Source organism: Nicotiana tabacum, chromosome 18, assembly GCF_000715075.1.
Source record: "Nicotiana tabacum cultivar K326 chromosome 18, ASM71507v2, whole genome shotgun sequence".
NCBI classification, from domain to species: domain Eukaryota; kingdom Viridiplantae; phylum Streptophyta; class Magnoliopsida; order Solanales; family Solanaceae; genus Nicotiana; species Nicotiana tabacum.
The window spans coordinates 117,707,535-117,729,551 of record NC_134097.1 but is presented as its reverse complement, the minus strand read 5'-3'; the positions used below and the strand labels follow the sequence as shown (position 1 = coordinate 117,729,551).

General features: G+C 38.5%; 2 protein-coding genes across 2 annotated transcripts; one reads left to right on the top strand and one right to left on the bottom strand.

Annotated features, from left to right (window-relative positions):
* Positions 1-5,007: 5,007 nt before the first annotated feature.
* On the top strand, positions 5,008-6,992 carry LOC107770879 (large ribosomal subunit protein P2B). The gene is made up of 4 exons (XM_016590211.2): positions 5,008-5,140; positions 5,247-5,340; positions 6,370-6,596; positions 6,708-6,992. Exons 2-4 carry the CDS (start codon positions 5,253-5,255, stop codon positions 6,732-6,734), a joined length of 342 nt encoding a protein of 113 aa, XP_016445697.1. The 5' UTR covers positions 5,008-5,140; positions 5,247-5,252; the 3' UTR covers positions 6,735-6,992.
* Positions 6,993-8,349: 1,357 nt separating this feature from the next.
* Positions 8,350-20,229, bottom strand: LOC107770880 (peptidyl-prolyl cis-trans isomerase CYP71). The gene is made up of 13 exons (XM_075237183.1): positions 19,900-20,229; positions 14,006-14,091; positions 13,828-13,916; positions 13,487-13,726; positions 13,231-13,352; positions 12,602-12,677; positions 12,312-12,419; positions 12,029-12,205; positions 11,669-11,886; positions 11,059-11,191; positions 10,318-10,541; positions 9,086-9,239; positions 8,350-8,870 (listed from the first exon to the last, which is right to left on the bottom strand). The coding sequence occupies exons 1-13, from the start codon at positions 20,070-20,072 to the stop codon at positions 8,787-8,789; spliced, it is 1,884 nt and encodes a 627-aa protein (XP_075093284.1). The 5' UTR covers positions 20,073-20,229; the 3' UTR covers positions 8,350-8,786.
* Positions 20,230-22,017: the final 1,788 nt, after the last annotated feature.

Below are 22,017 nucleotides of genomic sequence, written 5' to 3'. Positions count from 1 at the left end.
TTCTTGCTATTGATTTTTAGCCCGGTTACTGAGAAATTCCAGAAGGTGCCCGTTATCGAGCAATCGGGCCACTTCCTCTCGGAGCTGCCTGCAATCTTCTGTTCGGTGCCCGTGCGAGTTGTGAAACTCGCATATCAAATTGTAGTTCCTGTGAGAAGGATCCGAATGTACCGTTCTAGACCATCTGGAGTCTCTGATTTTGCTAATGGCAAACACGATGTCTGACACATCGACGTTGGAGCTAAACTCTGATAGGCTGAGTGCCCCTGTTGGCCCTGCATACCCGTCGAAGCCACCCTTGTTGAGGGGTCCCCGAGGGTTCTGTCCTTAGTTTACTGATCGGCCGTTACGGGGCAGATTATGCTTTGGAGCGTTTCTCCTATCATCAGGGTATGGATGGTACCTTTCTTTATTTGATCTTGACTCCTTCGCCAAGAGCCTGCTCGGGTATACTGAGCTCGAAGGGGCTCCCAGCTGGTCGTCCTCGACCCTGATCTTTGACTGGTATCGGTTGTGGATGTCCGACCAGGTTACGGCGGGATACTCGATCAGATTCTCTTTCAGTTGCCTCGATGCCACTGAGCTTCGTTCATTCAGGCCTTGAGTGAAGGCCTGCACTGCCCAGTCATCGGAGACCGGGGGGAGCTCCATTCATTTTGTCTGAAAACGAGACACGAATTCTCGCAGTATTTCGTTCTCCCTTTGCTTAATCTTGAATACGTTGGACTGCCTTGTTGCGACCTTGATGGTGCCGGCGTGCGCCCATACAAAGGAGTCCGCCAGCATGGCGAATGAATCTATGGAGTTGTGAGCCAGGTTGTGGTACCATATCATGGCTCCTTTCCAGAGTGTTTCTCCAAATTTCTTCAGCAGGGCTGACTCGATCTCATCGTTATTTATGTCATTGCCCTTCACCGCGCACGTGTAGGCGATGATGTGTTCGTTGGGATCCGAGGTCCCGTTGTATTTTGGGAGTTCTGGCATTCTGAACTTCTTTGGGATGGGTTTCGAAGCTGTTTCCTCTAGGAACGACCATTGTATGAACTTCTTAGAATCCATGCCATTGAGGATCAGGGGCGCACCCCGAATCTGATCGACCCTAGAGTTGTAGGTCTCAACCTTTTTATCGTTGGCTGCTATCATTTTCTTACCCGATTCGATCCTTGTGTTAAGGTCCTCAAGCATCTTTACTATGGCAGGGTCGGCTACCGATCCGTTATTGCTTGATCTCTCTGGTACTTGTTCGGCGGGGGGAGCTGTTTCTAGTGTTGTTGTGCTGGGAGTCTTCGGATGGTTTATAACTGAGCGATGGCCAACTATTGTGCCTGTAACATTTCAAAAATAACATGAATACTAACTCCCTGTTCTTCCCGGGCTGGGGTTCTTTGGGCTTCCTGTCGGTCGCTATGCCGTGCGCTCCTATAGGTGTGTGAGGTTTTGTCGACCTGTTGTGCGTCCTGTGAATCCGCGTCCGCTGGAATTGGTCCGGGCGCATCAATGGGATTTGGTTGCGTTCCGGCAGCCGGAACAACTACGTCGTTTTCCCCATGGTTTTTGGGGTTGTCGTTTTTGACTCTATTTACCGAGCCAGACATTTTGACCTGAAATCAAGAGATCTTAGACAAGAAAAAGTGTGAAAAATAACTTGTGTTTGAGCAATGAAACCAGCAAGAAAATAATCACTATTATTTTTAGCCCTACGGTGGGCGCCAAACTGTTTACTGTGAAAATGGTAACAACAATTACATTTGTAAATGAGATTCTAAAAATACGTGATCTATTTTATGCTAGTTGTTAGAGCAAATGATGCTAGGAATGTGAAGTTTAACGATGAAACGCAAGCTAAAACGAGGCAGTAGTCAAATCGAGGGGCTTACTGCCCTGGCTTCGGACTGGTCGATAGAGGACCTCGGGATCAATATGCAGGTTAAGCTCGAGCTATTGGGGGTAATCGGGAATGGGATAACAGTTAGGTTATGATCAAACAAAGCTCTATATGGCTAAGACCAAGTGATAAATGAAGAACAAGTAAGAAAGCGATAAAAGCTAAAGTGGCCTCGGGCCAGTGAGAGCGAGCAAGTTATAGAGAATAAAGAGAAAGATATTATTTCACTTGTGGAGAAATAGTTGGAGCAACATCAGCCCTCTACAAAGTGGCATAGATTCCCCTTATATAGGAGATGTGATACAATATAGTACATAGTGCATTAAATGTAAAGATACGGGGATGGGACGGCTAGGCACGGTGCTAGTATTTGCTGATTCTAGCTACTTGCCTTGGGTATCCCCCGTCCCTGAAACCTTCGTTGGGTCGCAGACAAATTCCCCATCCTCGGAGTCTTTGCTGGGTCACGGACGAACCTCAAAGGATGGAGCTCGATCGTAATCCTGCAGCCTCGAGATGCTGATATGACTCCCCGAATGCACCTTATGAGCGAGAAATAGACCCCTCTGATTTCACCGCATACATCCAGCAACCTTGAAAATTCAAGGTTCCAGTCACCCATAAACTGCTAATTACCTTTATCTTGGCTCTATAGATAAGTGATATCCCTGCATACAAAACCCATTTAACTCTTATAACCTCTTGCAACTCATGTACTGTGATGTTTGGAGTTGAGATGATTATATCTTAGAGCTTTAACTTGGTTGTGCAAAGTTTGTTCTTCTCCTTTGTTGGGCATTTATGGACTGGTATATATGTCTTCACAATAAGGTTCTCTGAATCCTTATCCTTACTAGCAAATATGTGCCACTTACACTTTTCATGTTTACACTTAACTCTTACTCTATCTTTCTCGTTAGGTCTAAGCTTCAAAGACACTTTATATTGAATAGCATAGTCAGCAATAACTTTCCTAAAATCTTCCGCATTATCAAAGATCATGCCCAACTCAAATAGATGAATTTTAGCATTAAAGTCATACATGATCTTTTGACTTCTTCTTCTAGAAGAAAGATTAGCACCGGGTTCAGCAAGTGGGTCTAATTTTTCATCACTGTCTACATTCCCAATATCTGATCTATCCAAATACTCTTCATCCCCACCTAGCTTTCCAATATATTTATCCTTCTTATTTATCCTGATATCTTCAAACCCCTTATCAATTCCAGCCTCACCAAGAATTACCTCTCGTGTAAAAACAAGTTTTCTTCTCTGTTTTCTCTTACTTTGTAATACAACATCGTTCACATTCTTCTTCAGCTCGTTTCTCTTTACTTCCCTGGCAGCATTCCTCACAGATCTTAACTCAACATCTATCTCACTGTCATCTTATTCTGGAATAGTCATCTTCACCAAAAATTTCATCTTCAGACAGATTTGTATATGTTTCATTACTGTTGTTATTCTCTACAACTTCACCCTCTTCAACATTTATATCATCATCTGAAAATATAGCCCTATTTTGTTCTACATTTACATCACTACCCTCAATATCATTTACTTATATATCCTCAACCATACTTATACCAATATCATCATCAATATTTACTCCAATTCCCGCATCAACAGTTACGTTAATACCCTCAATAGTATTTACTATCATCACCATTTACACCAATGCCCTCATCAACATTTACATCAATGCCCTCACCAACATGTACACCAACTCCTGGACCACCCTTAATTTCAGGATTAATTGTAGCTTGATCACTATCGCCAACCTGTGAGCAAGGTAAACATCCTACATGGACATCCTCCACAACCTATAAATTATCTATCACATGATTCAAAGAGACATCAAAATTATCCTCGTCCTTCAGGCCTTTAATCAAATCTAGTAGTTGATAGTCATTTTCAACTGGAAAGAATTTCTGAGTTTTAGGGCATTGGACAAAGAACCCACCAACTAAGTTGTATCACATTTCAGGGGTTTCTTTTATGTAAGACAAAAGCTCGGTCAAAGAAAAATGATCTTTGTCCACCACATGCCCTATATTTTCACCCTCCCCCACGTACTTTCCATCAGTAAAGTGACCCCATGGTGAAAGACAACACCAATATATTCGTCCATGTGACTCGTTACTGAAAAAGGCAAAAAAACTAGTCAATTTTTCTTGGCCTTTTCAATTCTCTAGAAGAAAACTCCCCTAATCTAATAGCACCATAACAGACACATAGCAATAAAATATAAATATACATAATCTAAGCATAAAAATAACATACCTTTATGCAATAATCGAAGCCACTTTACAACCGACTCCCCTTTTCACAAAAACTCCATTATCAAAACCCTAGGACGACCTTCAGGTGATAAATCGTGAGCCAACAATCAAATTCGAACAAACCACAATTAATCCTACTTAGTATGTGAAAGAAATGTTTAATTTTGCAACGGAAATGCCGATTAAACCAAGCTTAATCGAAGAGATGAAGATGGGTCATGGGCGACATTCGGTGAGAAAGAGAGTTCAAGTGTTAGATGGAATGTTCGATGAAAATTTAACCCTTATGTTTTAAGTTTTTAACTAGACGCCTTTTAATTATTTATTTCTTATTGAGTATCCACGTGTCGACTTCTTATTCGTTCTTATAATATACACCGGAGGTGTGTTACACGTGACGGGGAGTTGACTAGGTTGGGTGTTTATTGAGTTCACTTTTTAGTCACGTGAAATGGTTAAATGAAAGAAGCCTCAGTTGAAGTGTTCAAATGATCGTTGGAGACAACTTAAAGGGACGCTTTATGTATTTCGCCGAAGAAAAATATTAAAAAATGCTTGTAGCTAAACTTTTAAGCCTTAAAAAACGTTTCTTTTCAGACCAAATTGACTAGATCAAAATTATTTCATTGAAAAAGAAAAAAGAAAAAGAAAAGGAAAATGAAATCACAACTTCTTTTCTCGAGGCCAAATTGACTAGATCAAAATTATTTCACTGAAAAAGAAACAAGAAAAAAGAAAAAGAAAAAGAAAAAGAAATCACAACTTCTTTTCTCTAAGGCCAAAATAAACTTAGTTGAGCAAAAACCAAGGGTAAAAATGAACGGTGGAGATCTAATCTCTCCCTACAGCAAGGCGAGAAGCCCTAACTATATATACATAGCATTCACCTGTTTCATCTCCTTTCTTTGTTAACAGCTGCCCTAGGCCAAGACCAACCATTTGAAGGCATTTTCTTAGCTTCCAAATCCTCAAGGTAATCTCCTTTGTTTCACATTTCTTTCTTTAATTCTTCGTTTTTTCTGATTTAATCTCGTATCATATCTGAAAATTTATTGTTTTTTTCTGTGGATTTTATACAGAAGAAAATGAAGGTAATCGCCGCTTTCTTGTTGGCTGTGTTGGGTGGTAACGCCTCCCCATCTGCTGCTGATTTGAAGAAAATCCTTGCTTCCGGTATTCCCTTTTTTCACCTCCCTAAACTTTTTGCCTTTTAAAAAAATAGTTAATGTGGGTGAAAATGAGGTGTATTAATGTAGGTTTATAATTTTTGGCCATTCATAGTTATTATTTGTTGTAATTTAGTGTATACCTATTTCATTTTCCTTTCAAGATAGCTGATAAATGTTCGATTTATGCTAAATGAACAAGTAAATGACGTAACAATCTTTAGCTCCAGTATAAAATTTGATCCTTGATTGAATTTTGTTTTTTCTGATTTTAATGCATACCCACTTCATCTTGTGTTCATATAGTTGGTATGTGTGTTTGATGTTTCCTAAAATAACAAGTGAAATGTTATCACGCTGTCACTCCAAAATGAGGATTTCCTTCTCTATACTCATAGCTTCTTCTGTTTTTCCTGATTTGGTGCATACCGTTTCTGAATGATATGTTGATTTATAGTACTGGATCTGTTAACATGTTCACATATGTGCTTGTAGGTAATTGGTTTATTCATTGATGTGTTTTAGAGACTGGTACATGTCTAATGAAGTAATGTATTTCATTTATTATTTTTATATTTTTTGCCTGCAAAAAATTATGATTCAGCTCTTGCACATGCTACTAATTACTTTTTTGATGGTCTGGAAAAAGAGTAAAGAGTGTTTGTGGGAAGCAATTAATTAATTTTATAAAGTTATTGCTATTGAACTTGAGGTTGGATGAAAGTGTTTAGGCAGACATCTGTTCTCTCTACATTTTAGCTGTTTTTTTATTTTTGTTTATGTTTTGGAAAACAATTAACTGTGTTAGTTGCAAGACCTTCTGAAGCTGTTGATAAGAATGGAGTACTCTATTATATTTACTTCTCTTGCATATGGGATAGCACTGTCATTCGTTTGTATTGCTTGGCTTTTTAAATACATCTTGAATTGATATAAATGTCTAATTCTTGTTGACTTTTGACTACTGTACTGTCTTTGTATATTTTATGCTGGGGACTCTTTATTTTGAATTCTCATATTCAAAATTGTGCTGCAGTTGGAGCTGAGGCTGATGATGATAGGGTTGATCTCCTCTTATCTCAAGTAGAGGGCAAAGATATCACCGAGCTGATTGCTGCTGGCAGAGAAAAGTTGGCTTCAGTACCTTGCGGTGGTGGTGGTGGTGTTGCAGTCGCTGCACCTGCTGGTGGCTCTGCCGCTGCAGCACCAGCTGCTGAGGAGAAGAAAGAGGAGAAGAAGGAAGAGAAAGAGGAATCTGATGATGTAAGATACTCTGTCAATCTTGGAGCCTTGGCTTCCTTCTGCACTGGACAATGTTTACTCCTAAATATCTTGTATATCTGCTAACATGGTTGTCTGGTTTCAATATTGCAGGACATGGGTTTCAGTCTCTTCGATTAGAGGAATGCAGCGTTGGCCTCTGTATGAATTGTCCTGTTCCCAGTTCAACTGAGTTTATTCTAGGACTTTTTTTGTCAACTTTACTGATTTTGTTTCTAGTTTAGCTGAAGGCACCTAAATTTTGCATTTGAAATTATAATATTGTTGGATTTGTTTGCACCCTTTAGCTTGATGTATTTGTTGTCTGTTTAAGTCATTACAATGTCCAATTCTGAATCCATTATAGTAAGTAGTCATGCTAAGTGTTTAATTATTTCACACTCGTGTCCACAGCCTACAGTAGTAGGAACTTTATGATGCGTTATCCTTGGGCTATACATTTGTATCCGTCTTTGGTGTCAGAGCTCTTATGGTTAGATTATGTTTGTAGAATTTCGAATGCATATTAATTGGTATGCGAGGGAATGTTGGCCAATATTAGCTCTGCAAGCGATAACTTTAAAGAGCAAGTGTTCGTGTAGCATGGACTCCGCAAAGGATTTTTACAGTTTTAAGGTCAATTTACAGCATATAACATTTCATAATGCAAAGTCTTGACATGGAATCTTAGAGAATTTTCTAATAACCTAGTATAGTTAATTACATTACATTGAGTGAAACATTTTGTCACATTTTTAATGACGTGAGTTCATAGGAAATCCATGCACACGAGGATGTAAAGCGGACAGCTTTAGCTCGGCCTTGGAATCCTCTGGTTTTGTAGATGTTAGGTCTCATGAGTTGCGACTCTCAACCCTGTTTGGCCAAGCTTTTCCAAAGCCAAATATTCATTTTTTTTTTAAAGTTGAAGTGTTTGCCTAAAGCTTTTAGAAGAAAAAAAAGTACCTTTTGAGTAGAAACAGAAGTAGTTTTGGAAAAGCAGAAAAATATATCTTCTTTTCAAAAACACTTTTTTGAAAAATAAATTTAAAAGCAATTTTTAAAAACTTGGTCAGATACACTAATTGTTGCTTGTTTTTCAAATTAACTAACAAAACACAAACTGCTTCTTACCAAAAATACTTTTGAGAAAAGCGCACTTTTAAGAAAAAACATTTCTCAAAATAAGCTGATTTTTACAATTTGGCCAAATAGCGTTGTCACATTTGCCTACAACCTCGTGGGTGAAATGCAGACAAAACCTCTATAGGCATAACTCTCACAATTTGATGGAGTCAGAATGTCAATATGCCTTAGATGTAATATGTGTGTTTGATGTTTGGATGTTACCATGAGATCCATTTAGGCAAAATTATGACGTACACGTTTCAGCGCTCAAAGTTAATTGACTGACTATATAGACTTCAAATCTGATCGAATTGGAAACAGTTTGTGGAACTTTAAAAAGTAAAAGCCTGCAAGAAAATAAAAGCGACTTCACCTCTTAATATTTTGATCATATTTTTTATACAACAGTTAAGATAAGAATTAAAAAGACTTCACGGCTACAATCAAAATATCTCCGATGACATATCAAAAGGGTCTATACTTAGACATACCTATGCACTCAAATTCACAAGGTTAATTAACGGACTTGAGAGTAGTGGGGTTTTGATCAATTCCTAACATCACTAGGAAAAGAGGTGAGATTCTGCAACACAGTCGAGAGACTACATTACAATTCATGCAATCTTGATTTTTACGGCAAACATAGGTATTAACTCCACAGATTATCAGCCACCTCATCAAAAACATTGATACAAAGCTCCTTCTTGTCCCAGTAATGAATTTGGAAAGGACAATGCTGACTCAAATTGGGCCTCTGAAAGGAGCTTTGTATTGTTGGGCCCAATTTAATGAAAACATGAATGATGATAAACATTCTCCAAAATAAGAAGAAAAAATCTCAAAAGGAGAAAAGTGGATGGCAAAATGAATTTGAGAAAAATACCAGAAGTCAAAAGTTATACAGACTACATGCCAGATTCCGCCATAAGTTGTTTTAACCCATCCAGTGATCCAGAATAAGTAGCACATGCCAGATTCCGCCATAAGTTGTTTTAACCCATCCAGTGATCCAGAATAAGTAGTTGAAACCTTCCATGATGGAGCACCGCCACAACAAGAACCCATTTAAGACTTTGGAACAGTCACATTTAATATTTTTACGTCTTGGTATGGCTTGTCATTTTTGTCGGTCTTCACTTTCTCTATCGACTGTCATATCCAAAAGGGAAAAAAGAAATCCTGAATGAGGTCCCAATAAATCGTCATACATTAAATACCACATAATACACACTGCAACAATTAGCATTTCAATTTCTGTTAAATAACTAGAAATACAGCTAAACAGAGTCGAAGCTCTGAGTCAGGTCTAATATTCATTCAGTAATCAATCCATAGCAGACTGGGGAGGAATTAGAAGCCAATACCTGTACAATGTCCATTCCTTTTACTACTCTGCCAAAAACTGTGTGCTTATTGTCTAACCACGGAGTGGCAACAGTTGTTATGAAGAATTGGGAGCCATTGGTGTTTGCCCCAGCATTAGCCATCGAGACGGTGAAGGGTCTATCATGTCGCAGGCTGCATAGACCAATATAATTGTTCAGATTACTTTACCTATTGAAGCATAAACTAAAAAATGTGTTATCGGCTATATGTCGGAGATCAAGTTAATTCAAATGAGGTGGTGCCAGCTGTTATTTCAGGCAATAACTAAGCTTGCACTTCCTAGAACCTAGAAAGAAAACTTTTCCAAGAATCAACAGGCAAAGGAAGTGCAAACAATCTCCAGAGTCGAGCAAGGAAGAAAACTATGCCAAATGTTAACTATACAAGAGTATTATGCTCCGCTCCGAAAGGTAAACTTGGTGACTCCATGAATGGAGTACAGAATTCTCAATAGACTTGAATAGTTGCTTTCATAATCACAACCATCAGAATTGTATGTTAAAATCAAAAGCTAAGAAATGAAAAGATCCTTTTCTTTGGTGGGGAGGAATGGGATTGCTGGGTCTTTTAATAGTTAACTTCATGAAAGTTCCGCCACTGTTGCCAGGCAGAATAACAATACAATTACTTGCAACTGAAAATTTCAAAATTCAAATACTGATGAAATCATGGTCAACAGTCAATTAAAGCAGGAAAAGAAAACAGACTTCGGTTTTGGCCATTTATCACCCTAGTTTAGAAACTATGTATTGGCAATCTTCTATTGCATATTATGTGCTGCAAAAGCAGCAGCAATTGAACGAACAAGAACAAATTACACTGTAATGTTACTATGGATCCATTTACTCCACAAATTGGATACTTCTGTTCTCCAGTTCTCCTACCATTTTCATTGGGGTTCTTATGTACACATTGATTGGTGCAGATCACTTAAATCCGACTGATGTTCAAAGCAATATGTGGCAACTAACCCTAATACATTTTACACCCAACGGAAGAAATGTTTTATCATGCAGGCCTTTAGACTTCCTGTTCTCGCATCCCACCATGTTCATTATTCCAAAGCTGCGTAAGCATCATCATCAAAAGTATGGCTCCTCTAACATGACATATCAAGAAAGTACAAAGTCCAGGAAATAAAGTAAGAGCTAAAAATTAAAGCATGTACAATAATGTATTTATGTATAAGATCGGCAAATACAGAACATACCTTTTATGGAATTCATCTTCAAACTCCCTTCCCCAAATAGATTGGCCCCCTGTGCCATCTCCTAATGGATCTCCAGTCTGAACCATAAAGCCTCTGATGACCCGATGAAATATCAAATTGTCATAGTATCCGTTCCTGCAGTGTGTTGTAAAGTTCTCCACTGTTTTTGGACACTCTTCAGGGTATAGCTTCATGTGAATGTCACCCATACTGGTATGCAGGACCTAGGTCAGAGTAAAAGAAAGAATCAGCAAAATTTGTGTCCGTTTTTTAGGATAAGTACAGGAAAAAAAAAGGGAAGGGCCTCTAAGCGTAGTGGTATTGGAAAAGCTATGATCTTTTAAGGTATACCACAAATAATGCAGAAACAAGAACTGTTATTCTTTACTTGGGAAAGGCTGCCAAGAGCACAAACAGGCTTTGCCCATCTCATTTCCTATTTTATGAAGACCATTCTCAGCATAGCAGTTTCGTAACATGCTATCCTTTCAACTCATTCAATTGATCAGGAATCAGAAAACATAAGTAGAAGAAAGTAAATCCATTATTCAGGATCCATTCACTCGGTTTATATGCAGTGCAGTACTAAAGAAATCTTACATAAAACCTTTCCACAGACAATACCAATCATTTGTAGCTCATGAAGAGTTCCATTCATGAACCCATGGAAAAGGATATCCACCTTAAACCTATCCGGAATATTCTATTTATCTGATAAATACAAATAAAACTATAACTCACCACATTATCTGGAAGGGATGTAGTGACAGACTTCCCTATGTCAGATACAGCCAAAAGTTCATCGGCAGATGGCTTTTCATTAAAGACATCTCTTCCCTTGGTAGGATCATCAGGTTCCTCAGGTTCTCTCTGACTGTTATAGAGCAAGTCATGAGCTGTCTTGAAGCATAAGTATAAACAAAGAAATCTGGTTTTCATAAAGGATGAGATGACGAGACTGCCTATTTTTATCATTTTATGGAAGTATGGAACATCAAACTAAATCATCCAAGAGTGAAGAGTACAGCAGGCAACTGCGCTTTCAAACTTTCTCATTAGTCGTGATTGTTTTCAAACTGCTTTAAATCCTAATTCCAGTAGAAAAATCAATACTTAAGCATCTATCAGAACGATTCCTACTGTGTGCGAATCTTACAGAGATAGCCAACATAAAATACATGGACTACTTTGGATAAAACTGGTAACATGTTTCCTTTAGCATAGCACTAAAGTCTAGACTGAGCATGTTAGTGCAGTGGAGAAGTTCCAGGTTCAACATGCAATTAACAGTGATTGAAAAGCAACAAAGTTCAAGATAGCAATCTACTCATTCTCTGTACTACACATATACCTGAACAAATAGATTCTATGTTTCTTGAAAGCACAGCAAAGTAGAGTCGGATCTATCAGGGGCTCCTTGCTTTCATTGGCATTTGCTGCAGCAGCAGGAATTTTTCTTACTTTTTTACTACTTCTATCACCTTGATACAAGGCAATTCTCAAAAACCTGTCATTGCTCTCCACCTTCCCTAGGATACGAGATACCTTGTTCGTATGTAGATTTACAACCTGACAATACAAAGAAAAAATAACCCAAAATCAGAAATGAAAGTCGAAGAAGCATGAAGCTTATTCATAACTTTGGTATGGTACAAGTACCAAGAACTGCAATATAATTGCATTCTTGACCGTCTAATGGACATTATCTTACTTTAATTCCTAGGAGAGTTGCATATATAATGAAGTTGGAACTTTCATCAAAAACAGCATTAGGTTGTGGTGCATGTTCTGTTTTCTCAATTTCTTTTTCCACAGCCATTCTTCGCCCAAAATCAATAGCTTCAAGCCGGTATAAAGGAACATCACTCCTCTGGAGATCTTGTGCCACCTAAAGAGATGGTTTTTTTTAATTATCACCCAAAAGATAAAGAAAAAAAGAAAAAAAAGAAAGTAAAAGAAGCATGTGTATGTACACATAACGAGTAATCTCTTACCTCCAGAGATTCATCATACACACGTCTTAGTTTACCTGTCCTGAACCAAAATATACGAATCCTACGATCTGGTGAAGTTACAGAGAACTGTTTACCATCAGGGCTTACCTAGAAATAGAGAAGATAAAAGTGTAAGACTTTTACAAGACTATATACTGATTGCTGCTAAGACTGAGAAATCTGAAACTGCTTAGCTAACTTGAGATGTGTATAGCAGAAGAAACTTTTTCAATTCAAGTTATAAGGTCTGAAGTACACATAATTTCCAGCAAAAGGTTTTACTGTAATACCTCTATAGAAGAAACAGCAGTTTTGCATTTCACAATTTCGAAGAGATTAGTGTCACTCTTCAATCTAAAATTCACCCTGCAGGCAGAACATAAGAAGATAAGTATAAGCGGTGACTATTACAATTAGGATCATAAGACGAGCTCTTGTATATGGCAAAGAAAGTGTGAAAAACTATATATTAAATAATCTATAGTATTTTCTTAGATAGTGTTAAACAAAAAATAAATGGTTGGTTCTGATTTAAAAAAACCATAAATGGTTGATTTCTCACTACAAATCTATGGAAGTGAATAAATGCTAAAACGACAATGGAAATCTACGGTGCGGAAATGATCTACCAATAAAGGTCATATAGGATCTATTTCACAAGGCTCTATGTTTAAAATTTAAAAACTGATACCCCCCCCCCCCCCCCACACACACAAAAAAAAAAAACAGAAAAGGCTATCTAACAAAAAGGAAAATGAGTCCTTGGATCACGTAAATAGTGATGTAATACCATTTCTTCAAAATGGATCTATCTAAAACTCATTTTGGGGCTCTTGAGCTCCCTGAAGTCAATCTGATTTACTGTCCCCTAAAAAGGACCATATACAAGGTAAGTTACTTTAAGAACTTGAAAACATACACGTTCTCTGGGAACTGAAGAGTGGCAGGACTCCAGTACTCAATGATCCCTTTGTCGTCTGCTGATATAACAGTATCAAAGACATGATTGTATTTCATGACCTTGATGGGGCACAAATGTATCTGATGACGAGGACAACAAAAAGGATAAGAGATTTGGTCATGTGAGTGCTGGTAGAAACTTCATATTAACATGACATTAAAACTGCACGAAAGTCATATGAACCTTTACTTTTGAGATGGTTTACTGGACATACCTCTTTAGTTATGATTGGTTCATTTGTACCAGCTCTTGCATCATATATATGCACAACAGAGGAGTTCCGATCGCTAACAGCAAGCTTAGCTTTGACATCCCCTAATTTATATACCCATTCAACGCAACCAGGTATGAATGGAAGTCGTATCATGGACATCATGTCGAAATTCACTACGTCATATATTTTCAGAGACTTGTCACTTGAGATCGTACAGCAAAGCATACCATCAGCACTAACCTGCAATGAAATTTAGGTAAATTAATGTATTGCTCTGATCATAATGCTGATAATAAACATGAACAGAATGTATTGCTGCCTGAGAGTCTATTGCTACTTACTGCAAGGCCTTCAATTGGTCCAAGATGAGATCTAAAATGTTTTGCAAACTCGATACCAATAGGCCTTTTCTTCCAAAATTTCAGGTGGCCTGGACAATAAAGAGGAGAAAATTTTGGTAAATTATGAAACATCAAGAAATGAAAAAATTCGGTGCAAACATCATATGTCCTGCCTTACCATCGGCACTCCCGCTAATGAAAAAATCTGCTCCTGACACAGAAACATGAGTGACTACATCTCGGTGCATGTAACTTTTTTCATACCTGCATTGCATATTACATGATTTAGTACTCTATATCTGATATGATCATGTAAAATGAGAAAAAAGGAGAGACAACTTTTATTGAATTGGTAATGAATTGGTAATGAACAAGGTAAGAAATTTCATGGAGGCAGAAATCAAGGTGTCTTTGGCTTAAGGAAGAGGACAGAAACACCAAGTACTTCCAGAAGATTGCCAACTCTCATAGAAGAAGCAATAGCATAGGCAAACTCATGGTCAGGGATGAGATCATAGAAGATAAGGAGCAGATAAAGCAGGAGACGCTAGATTTTTTTGAAAACTTGTACACTGAGCAGGAAAGTTGGAGGCCATCTGCTAATTTTGAAGAAATTGCAACCATTACAGAAGAAGAAAAGGAGGGGCTGGAGGCATCTTTCAATGAGGAGGAGGTTCTTGCAGCTATTAACTCCAGTGCTCCTGACAAAGCACCAGGGCCTGACGGGTACACTATGGCTTTCTACCAGCACTCATGGGAGTTCATTAAACATGACATACTTTCAGCTATGAGTTACTATTACCAGCATTGTTGGATGGTTAGGTCATGTAATGCATCCTTCATTGCGCTCATTCCTAAAAAGAAAGGGGCAATGGAGCTAAGGGACTATAGACCAATTAGTCTAATTGGCAGTGTGTACAAGATCATAGCTAAAGTCCTAGCTGAAAGGTTGAAGAAAGTAATGGGAAAATTGGTCTCAAATCAACAAAATGCATTCATCCAATGTAAGGCAGATTACAGATGCTTCGTTGATAGCAAACGAGGTCCTTGATTGGCAGTTAAAGCAAGGGGATGCAGGGATTCTATGTAAGCTAGACATAGAAAAAGCCTTTGATCAACTTAACTGGTCCTACCTCATTTCCATTCTCAGGCAAATGGGATTTGGGGAAAGATGGTTAAAATGGATCGAGTTCAATATCTCCACTGTGAAGTACTCCATTCTAATCAACAGGAGCCCAGTTGGTTTTTTCTCTCCACAGAGGGGATTGAGACAGGGAGACCCACTTTCACCATTCCTATTCATATTAGCAATGGAAAGACTCAGTAGGATGTTGGATAAAGTTAAGCAGCTGCAATGGTTGAAAGGTTTTGATGTTAGGAGAGGAAGCACGATCAATATTTCTCATCTGCTCTATGCAGATGACACTTTGATTTTCTGTGGGGCAGACAGAAGTCAAGTGATCTATCTAAATCTAACCCTTCTTATATTTGAAGCTATTTCGGGTCTTCACATTAACATGCTCAAAAGTGTAATCTACTCTGTTAATGAGGTGCATAATTTAGAAGACTTGGCTGGAATTTTAGGCTGCAATACTGGATGTTTACCAACTTCTTATCTGGGACTTCCGCTAGGGGCAAAGTTTAGGTCACAAGCTATATGGAGTGGGGTCATTGAGAAATTTGAAAAGAAACTTGCTTCTTGGCAGCTGCAGTATTTGTCTATGGGTGGAAGACTAACTCTAATCAGTAGTGTCCTAGACAACATCTCAACCTATCAGATCTCATTCTTTCCAATGCCTAGTAAGGTCCTGAAGCAGCTTGACAAGATCAAAAGGAACTTTCTATAGGAAGGGACTAAAGATGGTCACAAGTTTCACCTAGTAAAGTGGTCTAAAGTTATCTTACCAAAGCACCAAGGTGGACTAGGGGTCAGGGACTTACAAACTCTAATCAGTAGTGTCCTAGACAACATCCCAACCTATCAGATGTCACTCTTTTCAATGCCTAGTAAGGTCCTGAAGCAGCTTGACAAGATCAAAGGAACTTTCTATGGGAAGGGACTAAAGATGGTCACAAGTTTCACCTAGTAAAGTGGTCTAAAGTTATCATACCAAAACACCAAGGTGGACTAGGGGTCAGGGACTTAGCTTTGCACAACAAATTCTTATTGATGAAATGGCTTTGGAGATACACATAGAAGGAGCAGAGCCTATGGACAAAAGTAGTCAATGCCAAGCATGGAACCCAAAGCCACTGGTGCACCAAGCTATGTAGAGCACCACATGGAGTTGGAGTTTGGAAGAGCATCTGCAAACTCTGGGAGGAATTCTCACAAAACCAGCACTTCGCAGTTGGAGATGGACAACAAATAAAATTCTGGAAGGACAAATGGCTAGGCAACACACCCCTGAGGAATGACTACCCTGCTCTCTTTCAAATGGCTAGTGATCCAGACTCAACAGTTCATCAGTACAGAGAAGGCAACTCATGGAACATAACATTTAGAAGGAATTTGCAGGATTGGGAATATGAGGATCTGCTCAGACTCCTTTCCTCACTCAACAATTTCTCAAGCAATACTCTAGTACCAGACCAGTTCAAATGGGGTAGTGCAGATGCAGGAAAGTACTCGGTCAAAGCAGCCTACAAGCTAGCAGGAACTCACAATGTAATAACTAACCATTGGCCTTGGAAGCTAATATGGAAAATCAAGTTGCCACCCAAAGTCATCTGCTTCAACTGGACTGCACTTTATGAGGCTTGTCTGACACAAGACAACTTAGCCAAGAGGAATTTTCAAATTGTGAATAGATGCTACATGTGCCAGAGGGAGGCAAAAACTCACAACCATCTTTTTCTTCAATGCCCTGTTGCAACAGATTTATGGAGTATGTTTATATCACTCTTTGGACTTAGATGGGTCATGCCACATGATACCAGAGATGCTTTTGAGTCTTGGAGTTACTGGAAAGTTGATAGCACCATCAGGAAAGTATGGAAGATGATACCTGCAGCTATTTTTTGGAGCATTTGGAATGAGAGAAACAGCAGGTGTTTTGATGGAGTATCAACTTCTCCCCACAAACTCAAGGCTAGATGCCTCATGTATTTGTATAGCTGGTCTTATCTATCCCCTATAGAATCCCCTGATAGTTTTTTGAATTTTGTTAGCTCCCTAGTACTAGTATAAACATTTGTAAGGAGCTAACAATTGCTACACTTTTGTAATTTATGCATCTTCTTGATGCCAGTAATGAAACCAATTACTTCATCAAAAAAAATGAACAAGGTACAAGAGCATTCATCAGAGTTTAGGCTATTAGATGAAATAATGAAATGTTTTCTAAATACTGGAATTCCTAGTTATGACACAACCATGAAGAATATAAAGTTAACCTACATTTAAACAAAGACACATCCTTACATTTAAATCAAGCTGGAGTAAATAGATCATATGCACCCAAGCTTACCATATATACACTTGATTCTTGGACTCATAAGTGAAAATAACGGAATAGAGTCCAAAGCGTCCAAAATTGAATAAAAAATAATAATAACATAATTCATCAGATGATCTGGACATGGAAGTGGTCAGTGGTGACTGGCAAATGAAGTTAGTTTGATGATTGGTTGTGTTATGTACTGTTAACTGGACAAAATGTTAACTCGACATGTCAGTTGACAACAACTACATTTTTTGGATAAGGTATATAATTTATTAACAATAAAAGCATCTCCCATATACAAGTTGTATATTAAAAAGTAGAGAATCCACAACATAATATGATTCTTTATAAACGATACCCAGTCTTTTGGAACTTCATAGGTGCACCAAACTGAAACTACAAAATGAGAGGCTACTCGTCAAATGTAGATAGTAGTTATCTATCCCTTCGAAAACTCTCCTATTTCTTCCCTTCCACAGGACCCACATAGGTGCTAGTGGGGCAACATCCGGGCTCTTCGAAACTTCCTTCTTGCTCTGGCTGATCTGGCATCAGCAACTACATCCAGAACCATCTCAAAACTCACACCACAAGCGAGTTTCCAGCATACTATGAGGGTGTTTGGATTGGCTGATTTTTAAGTGCTTATTGACTTTTAAGCACTTTTTTAGTTTGTGTGGTGTTTGACAATGATAAAAAGTGCTTAAAAAACTTACTTTTAGGCATAAAAAGTACAAAAATAAGCCAAAAGCCAAAAGTTAGGTATTACCAACTTATGGCTTTTGGCTTTTAGCTTAAAAACTACTTTTTATAAGCCAATCCAAACACCCTCTATGCAGGGGGAGGAACATCTTAACCTGAATATTTACACATGAAGCACCAGCTAACTTATGTAATCTGCCTTTCTCTCACGTTCTCGGTCATCAAAATTGCTTCCTTCACAACCAACCAAGTGAAGAGAACACTTCTCTTGGTGCACTAGGAATCCAAACCAATAAATCTGGAAAACCCGACTCCTCCCTTGCCAAGAGCTTATGATGATGATATGACTTCACTAAAAGCATCCCCCCCCCCCCCCCACACACACACCCACAAACCCAAATAAGTCCGAACTAGCATAAGATCTGCTCTGCTTGTAAAGCATTTCAACCAAATCTTTCCAGGGACTATTGACTGGACGTAGGGCTACACCAGGCACCCTATGTGGAGAACTGTTCAGCCAACGCAGCACGTTAGAGGGTTTACCGGTTTAGAGAGGGGAATTTCGGCCATCAATCAGCCCAAGGCCACTGAAGCTAGCAACTTCACACTCTTGTGTGCATGCTGTTATGCCATTTTGCAACTTTTTAATATTTTCAAGTTAGGTGGACCTTAGCACTGAACTTTGATAAATTGAGATTACTCTCTTGCGAGTTTTTAGGGAAGAACCATATGTTCTTCAGTGAAGTTCCTGGATTGCCATTCAAGTTGAGTAGTCTTTATGGTAATTCAACTATCCTTTTGGTTGAGTTGGAATTCTACTTTAATTTCAATTGAAGTCTTAGGTTTCAAATACCCATGGTGGTTTGTTGAATGTAAAGTATTGGTTCCATATTCCTTTGTTAATTTCTTGTATTTTACCTTTGATTTTTTGGGATTATATTTGAGGCTCAAAGGTTAAATATACCTCGGGTTGCTTGTAAGTTCCCTTTTTATTTAATATCTCTTTGATTTTCGTGTCTATAGTTTATCTTTTGTTTGGTCTTTTTTCACTCATATCTCTATCCTCGTCTTCGGCGCTATCAGATCTGCTATAATCAAAGATGACAATTTGATTGATAAATGCTGACCTCTCTAAACAACAGCATCACATTGAAAATACAACGGAAGTAAGAACACCTTTTTGTCCCAGCTAACTAGCAAGAAATTTGCTATCATATGCTCAACCCCGGAAACCTATATAAACTTGAATTAGCCAAATTAGAACAATGCCACCATTAAGCATTTCAGATAGGTCCTAAGATTACAAATTGTAACAACTGTAAAAGCCAGAATCTGAAAACTCCCAACAGAACAGTCTCTCTCCATCAACAAGTGTCCACAATACTAAGCACCCAGGGCACTTGGATCTGTTTGGTTGACCGCACAAGAAAAACTAATCTGGACATAAAATTCTCAATTACTAATATGTGTAAATCTTTACATTACTAATTTAATCTCTCAATACTAATACAACATTCACACTCAAGGGCGTGACTTAGCAGTCAATGAAGTGGTAGCAAACCTTGAAAACTAGGCTTCAGGTCCGAGCAGAGGCAAAAAATACTAGGTTTATCTTCCCATCTGCCTAAGCTTTGGTGGAGAAGTATCGGTACTTATGAGCGCAAGCTGGCGCGACCACCGCCATGATCCCAAAAATTAACAAATACACCATTTGATTTTCGGTATACAATAATGCATAACTAATGCGTTGTGTGTTTTACAATATTGAACTCCATTGCCAATACAGACATGACTTATGTTGAAAAAAATATGAACTAAGAATCATGAATTAGAAAATACTGAAAAATAAACCCTAAAGACTTAAAACAAACCGAAAATATACTTATGTAATTTAAGCATCTGGATAGTTGATAGTACTACTTACAAGTTGGCTGAAGGAAGGGACTCGAGATAGGCTTGCTCAAACTGAAGAGGACGCTTCTTACTAACATGAGGAGCTGGACCCGGTCCAATAACCGGCTCATCTTCCGTCTCCTCCACCGCCGTCACTGCCGCCGACGGCGGGTTTCCGTTCTCATTCTGAGCTGCTTCCTCCATCAATCTCCTCTACAATAGCTGCTGCTTTTCTAGGGTTTTGAACTCACTCCGATTTGTTGCAGAAAATGTTGTAAGAAAGCTAGAAATTTTTTGTAGTTTGAAAGGTGCTGGTTGAAGTGAGCCCCCGGCCGATTTGACTCAGAAATCGGGTCCTTCTGAACCGAGTTGAAGCTATAGGGTTCGGTATTTGGATCCTTTTCGGAGTTAAAATGTAAAATCATGTTTCAGCCCACATGATTTATTATTTTTCGCCAGATCAGTACCCATGTTTTAACTATGACAGTTTTGTCTCAAAACTTTTTTTGAGAAGAACTTTTTTTCTTTTTTAAAGTTTATGGAAGTCATCCAGGTGTGTTATAGGTGTAGTTTTCTTTTGAAGTTTTGGATATCTTGTAAATAGAATAAGAGTTTTTGAGGGAAGACGGCTCCTCACTTCTTCAACTTCAAAATAAAACATCAATTTTTTGCAAAAGAAAAAAATAAGAACAAATTTAAGAAAAAACACCATGTTACCGAAAAAATAGCTTCAATTTGCGCAAAAATAAGTTAGACTGCCTGCTAGAGCCTTTTTTTATATTTAAAGATGTTCAATTTATCCATTAAAATGACTGATTTGGTTCTTGATAATTTGTTTGGACAAGTACTTCTAACCAAGTAACTATAAGAACATCTTTTTAGTGTACTTTTAATTTACATTAAAATATGTAAAATTTTGTGTTTACCGTGAAAATGGTAATAACAATTAAATTTGATTTTGTGATTCTAAAAATATGTGATCTATTTTTATGCTAGTTGTTAGGCAATGCTAAGTAAAAGATTAAAGAGCAAGATTATAACTTAGAGGTGAGGTGATAATCGAACCGAACGGTTGGAGGTCGGGGCCTCGAGCTACCGTATATGAGGCCCCGGGGACGAATCTGGAGGCCGGCTTAGGGCAATCGAGGGAGGACTAACAGTTATGAGATCTAAAATGATGGCTCTTTATGATAATGATAAGTAATAGATGGTGAACAATAAATATAACACAATGAATATAAGCAATAAATGGAAGTAATGAGATCAAGAGAATATGTTAGAGAGAAAAGAAAATGCCCTTTTGTATTAATGTTGAGTATCCGATCCTTTACAAATGACAAAGATCCCCTTTATATATGAGGGGGAACCCCAACATAGTACAAATACATTTATTACAAAGATATGGAGATGAGACAGCTAGTTGATACCATGATTCGAGTCTGCACTTAGCTCACTAGACTTTGTCAGCTCTAGTTATGCGCCTTGGGAACTCCCCACTTTTTCATCATAGCCGTTGGTCTGCACTTCCCCGAGGTCGAGCGTCGATAGCCCTCGGGGGTGAACCTCGACCATAGTCTCGAACCTGTGAAATGTGCTTACGTGGCATCGCAATGACGGAAAATTGGACCCTCCAATTTTATCGCATACAGATAGTCCCCGCGTTTCTTAGAGAGAATATGATAAGAAACGACCTTGAATTCTTGCCCCTCTGGTACTTCCGTAATGACGACAGTCATAAGGTGTCAAAGATCGCGTTCACACAGCCCTTGAAAGCCTTCGTATTGATTACAATGATTGGATGTCCTTTGGCCTCCTTCAACGCGCGTGTAGGGCCTCTATAAATGCTTCTTCTTTCGTCCTTGATAACTCACTGCACCACCAGGCCCCCAAAAAGGTTCCTTCTACCTTCACTTTTGTTCTTTTTTCGAAACGCAATTTCCCTTTCTCCTCTGAAATCTTCTAGGAATGGCGAAAACTTCCGCCTCTGCTTCTCAAGAGATCGTGACTTCCTCCTTTTCGTTTCCGTCTAAAGTCAAAGCGGCATTACCTCCTCGTGTTGAGGAATGCATTCCAGGATCTTTTGCAATGGCTTCCGATTTCAAGTTCGAGAAACCTTCTTCGAAGACGGGGCATCGTGAGCCTGTGTCTC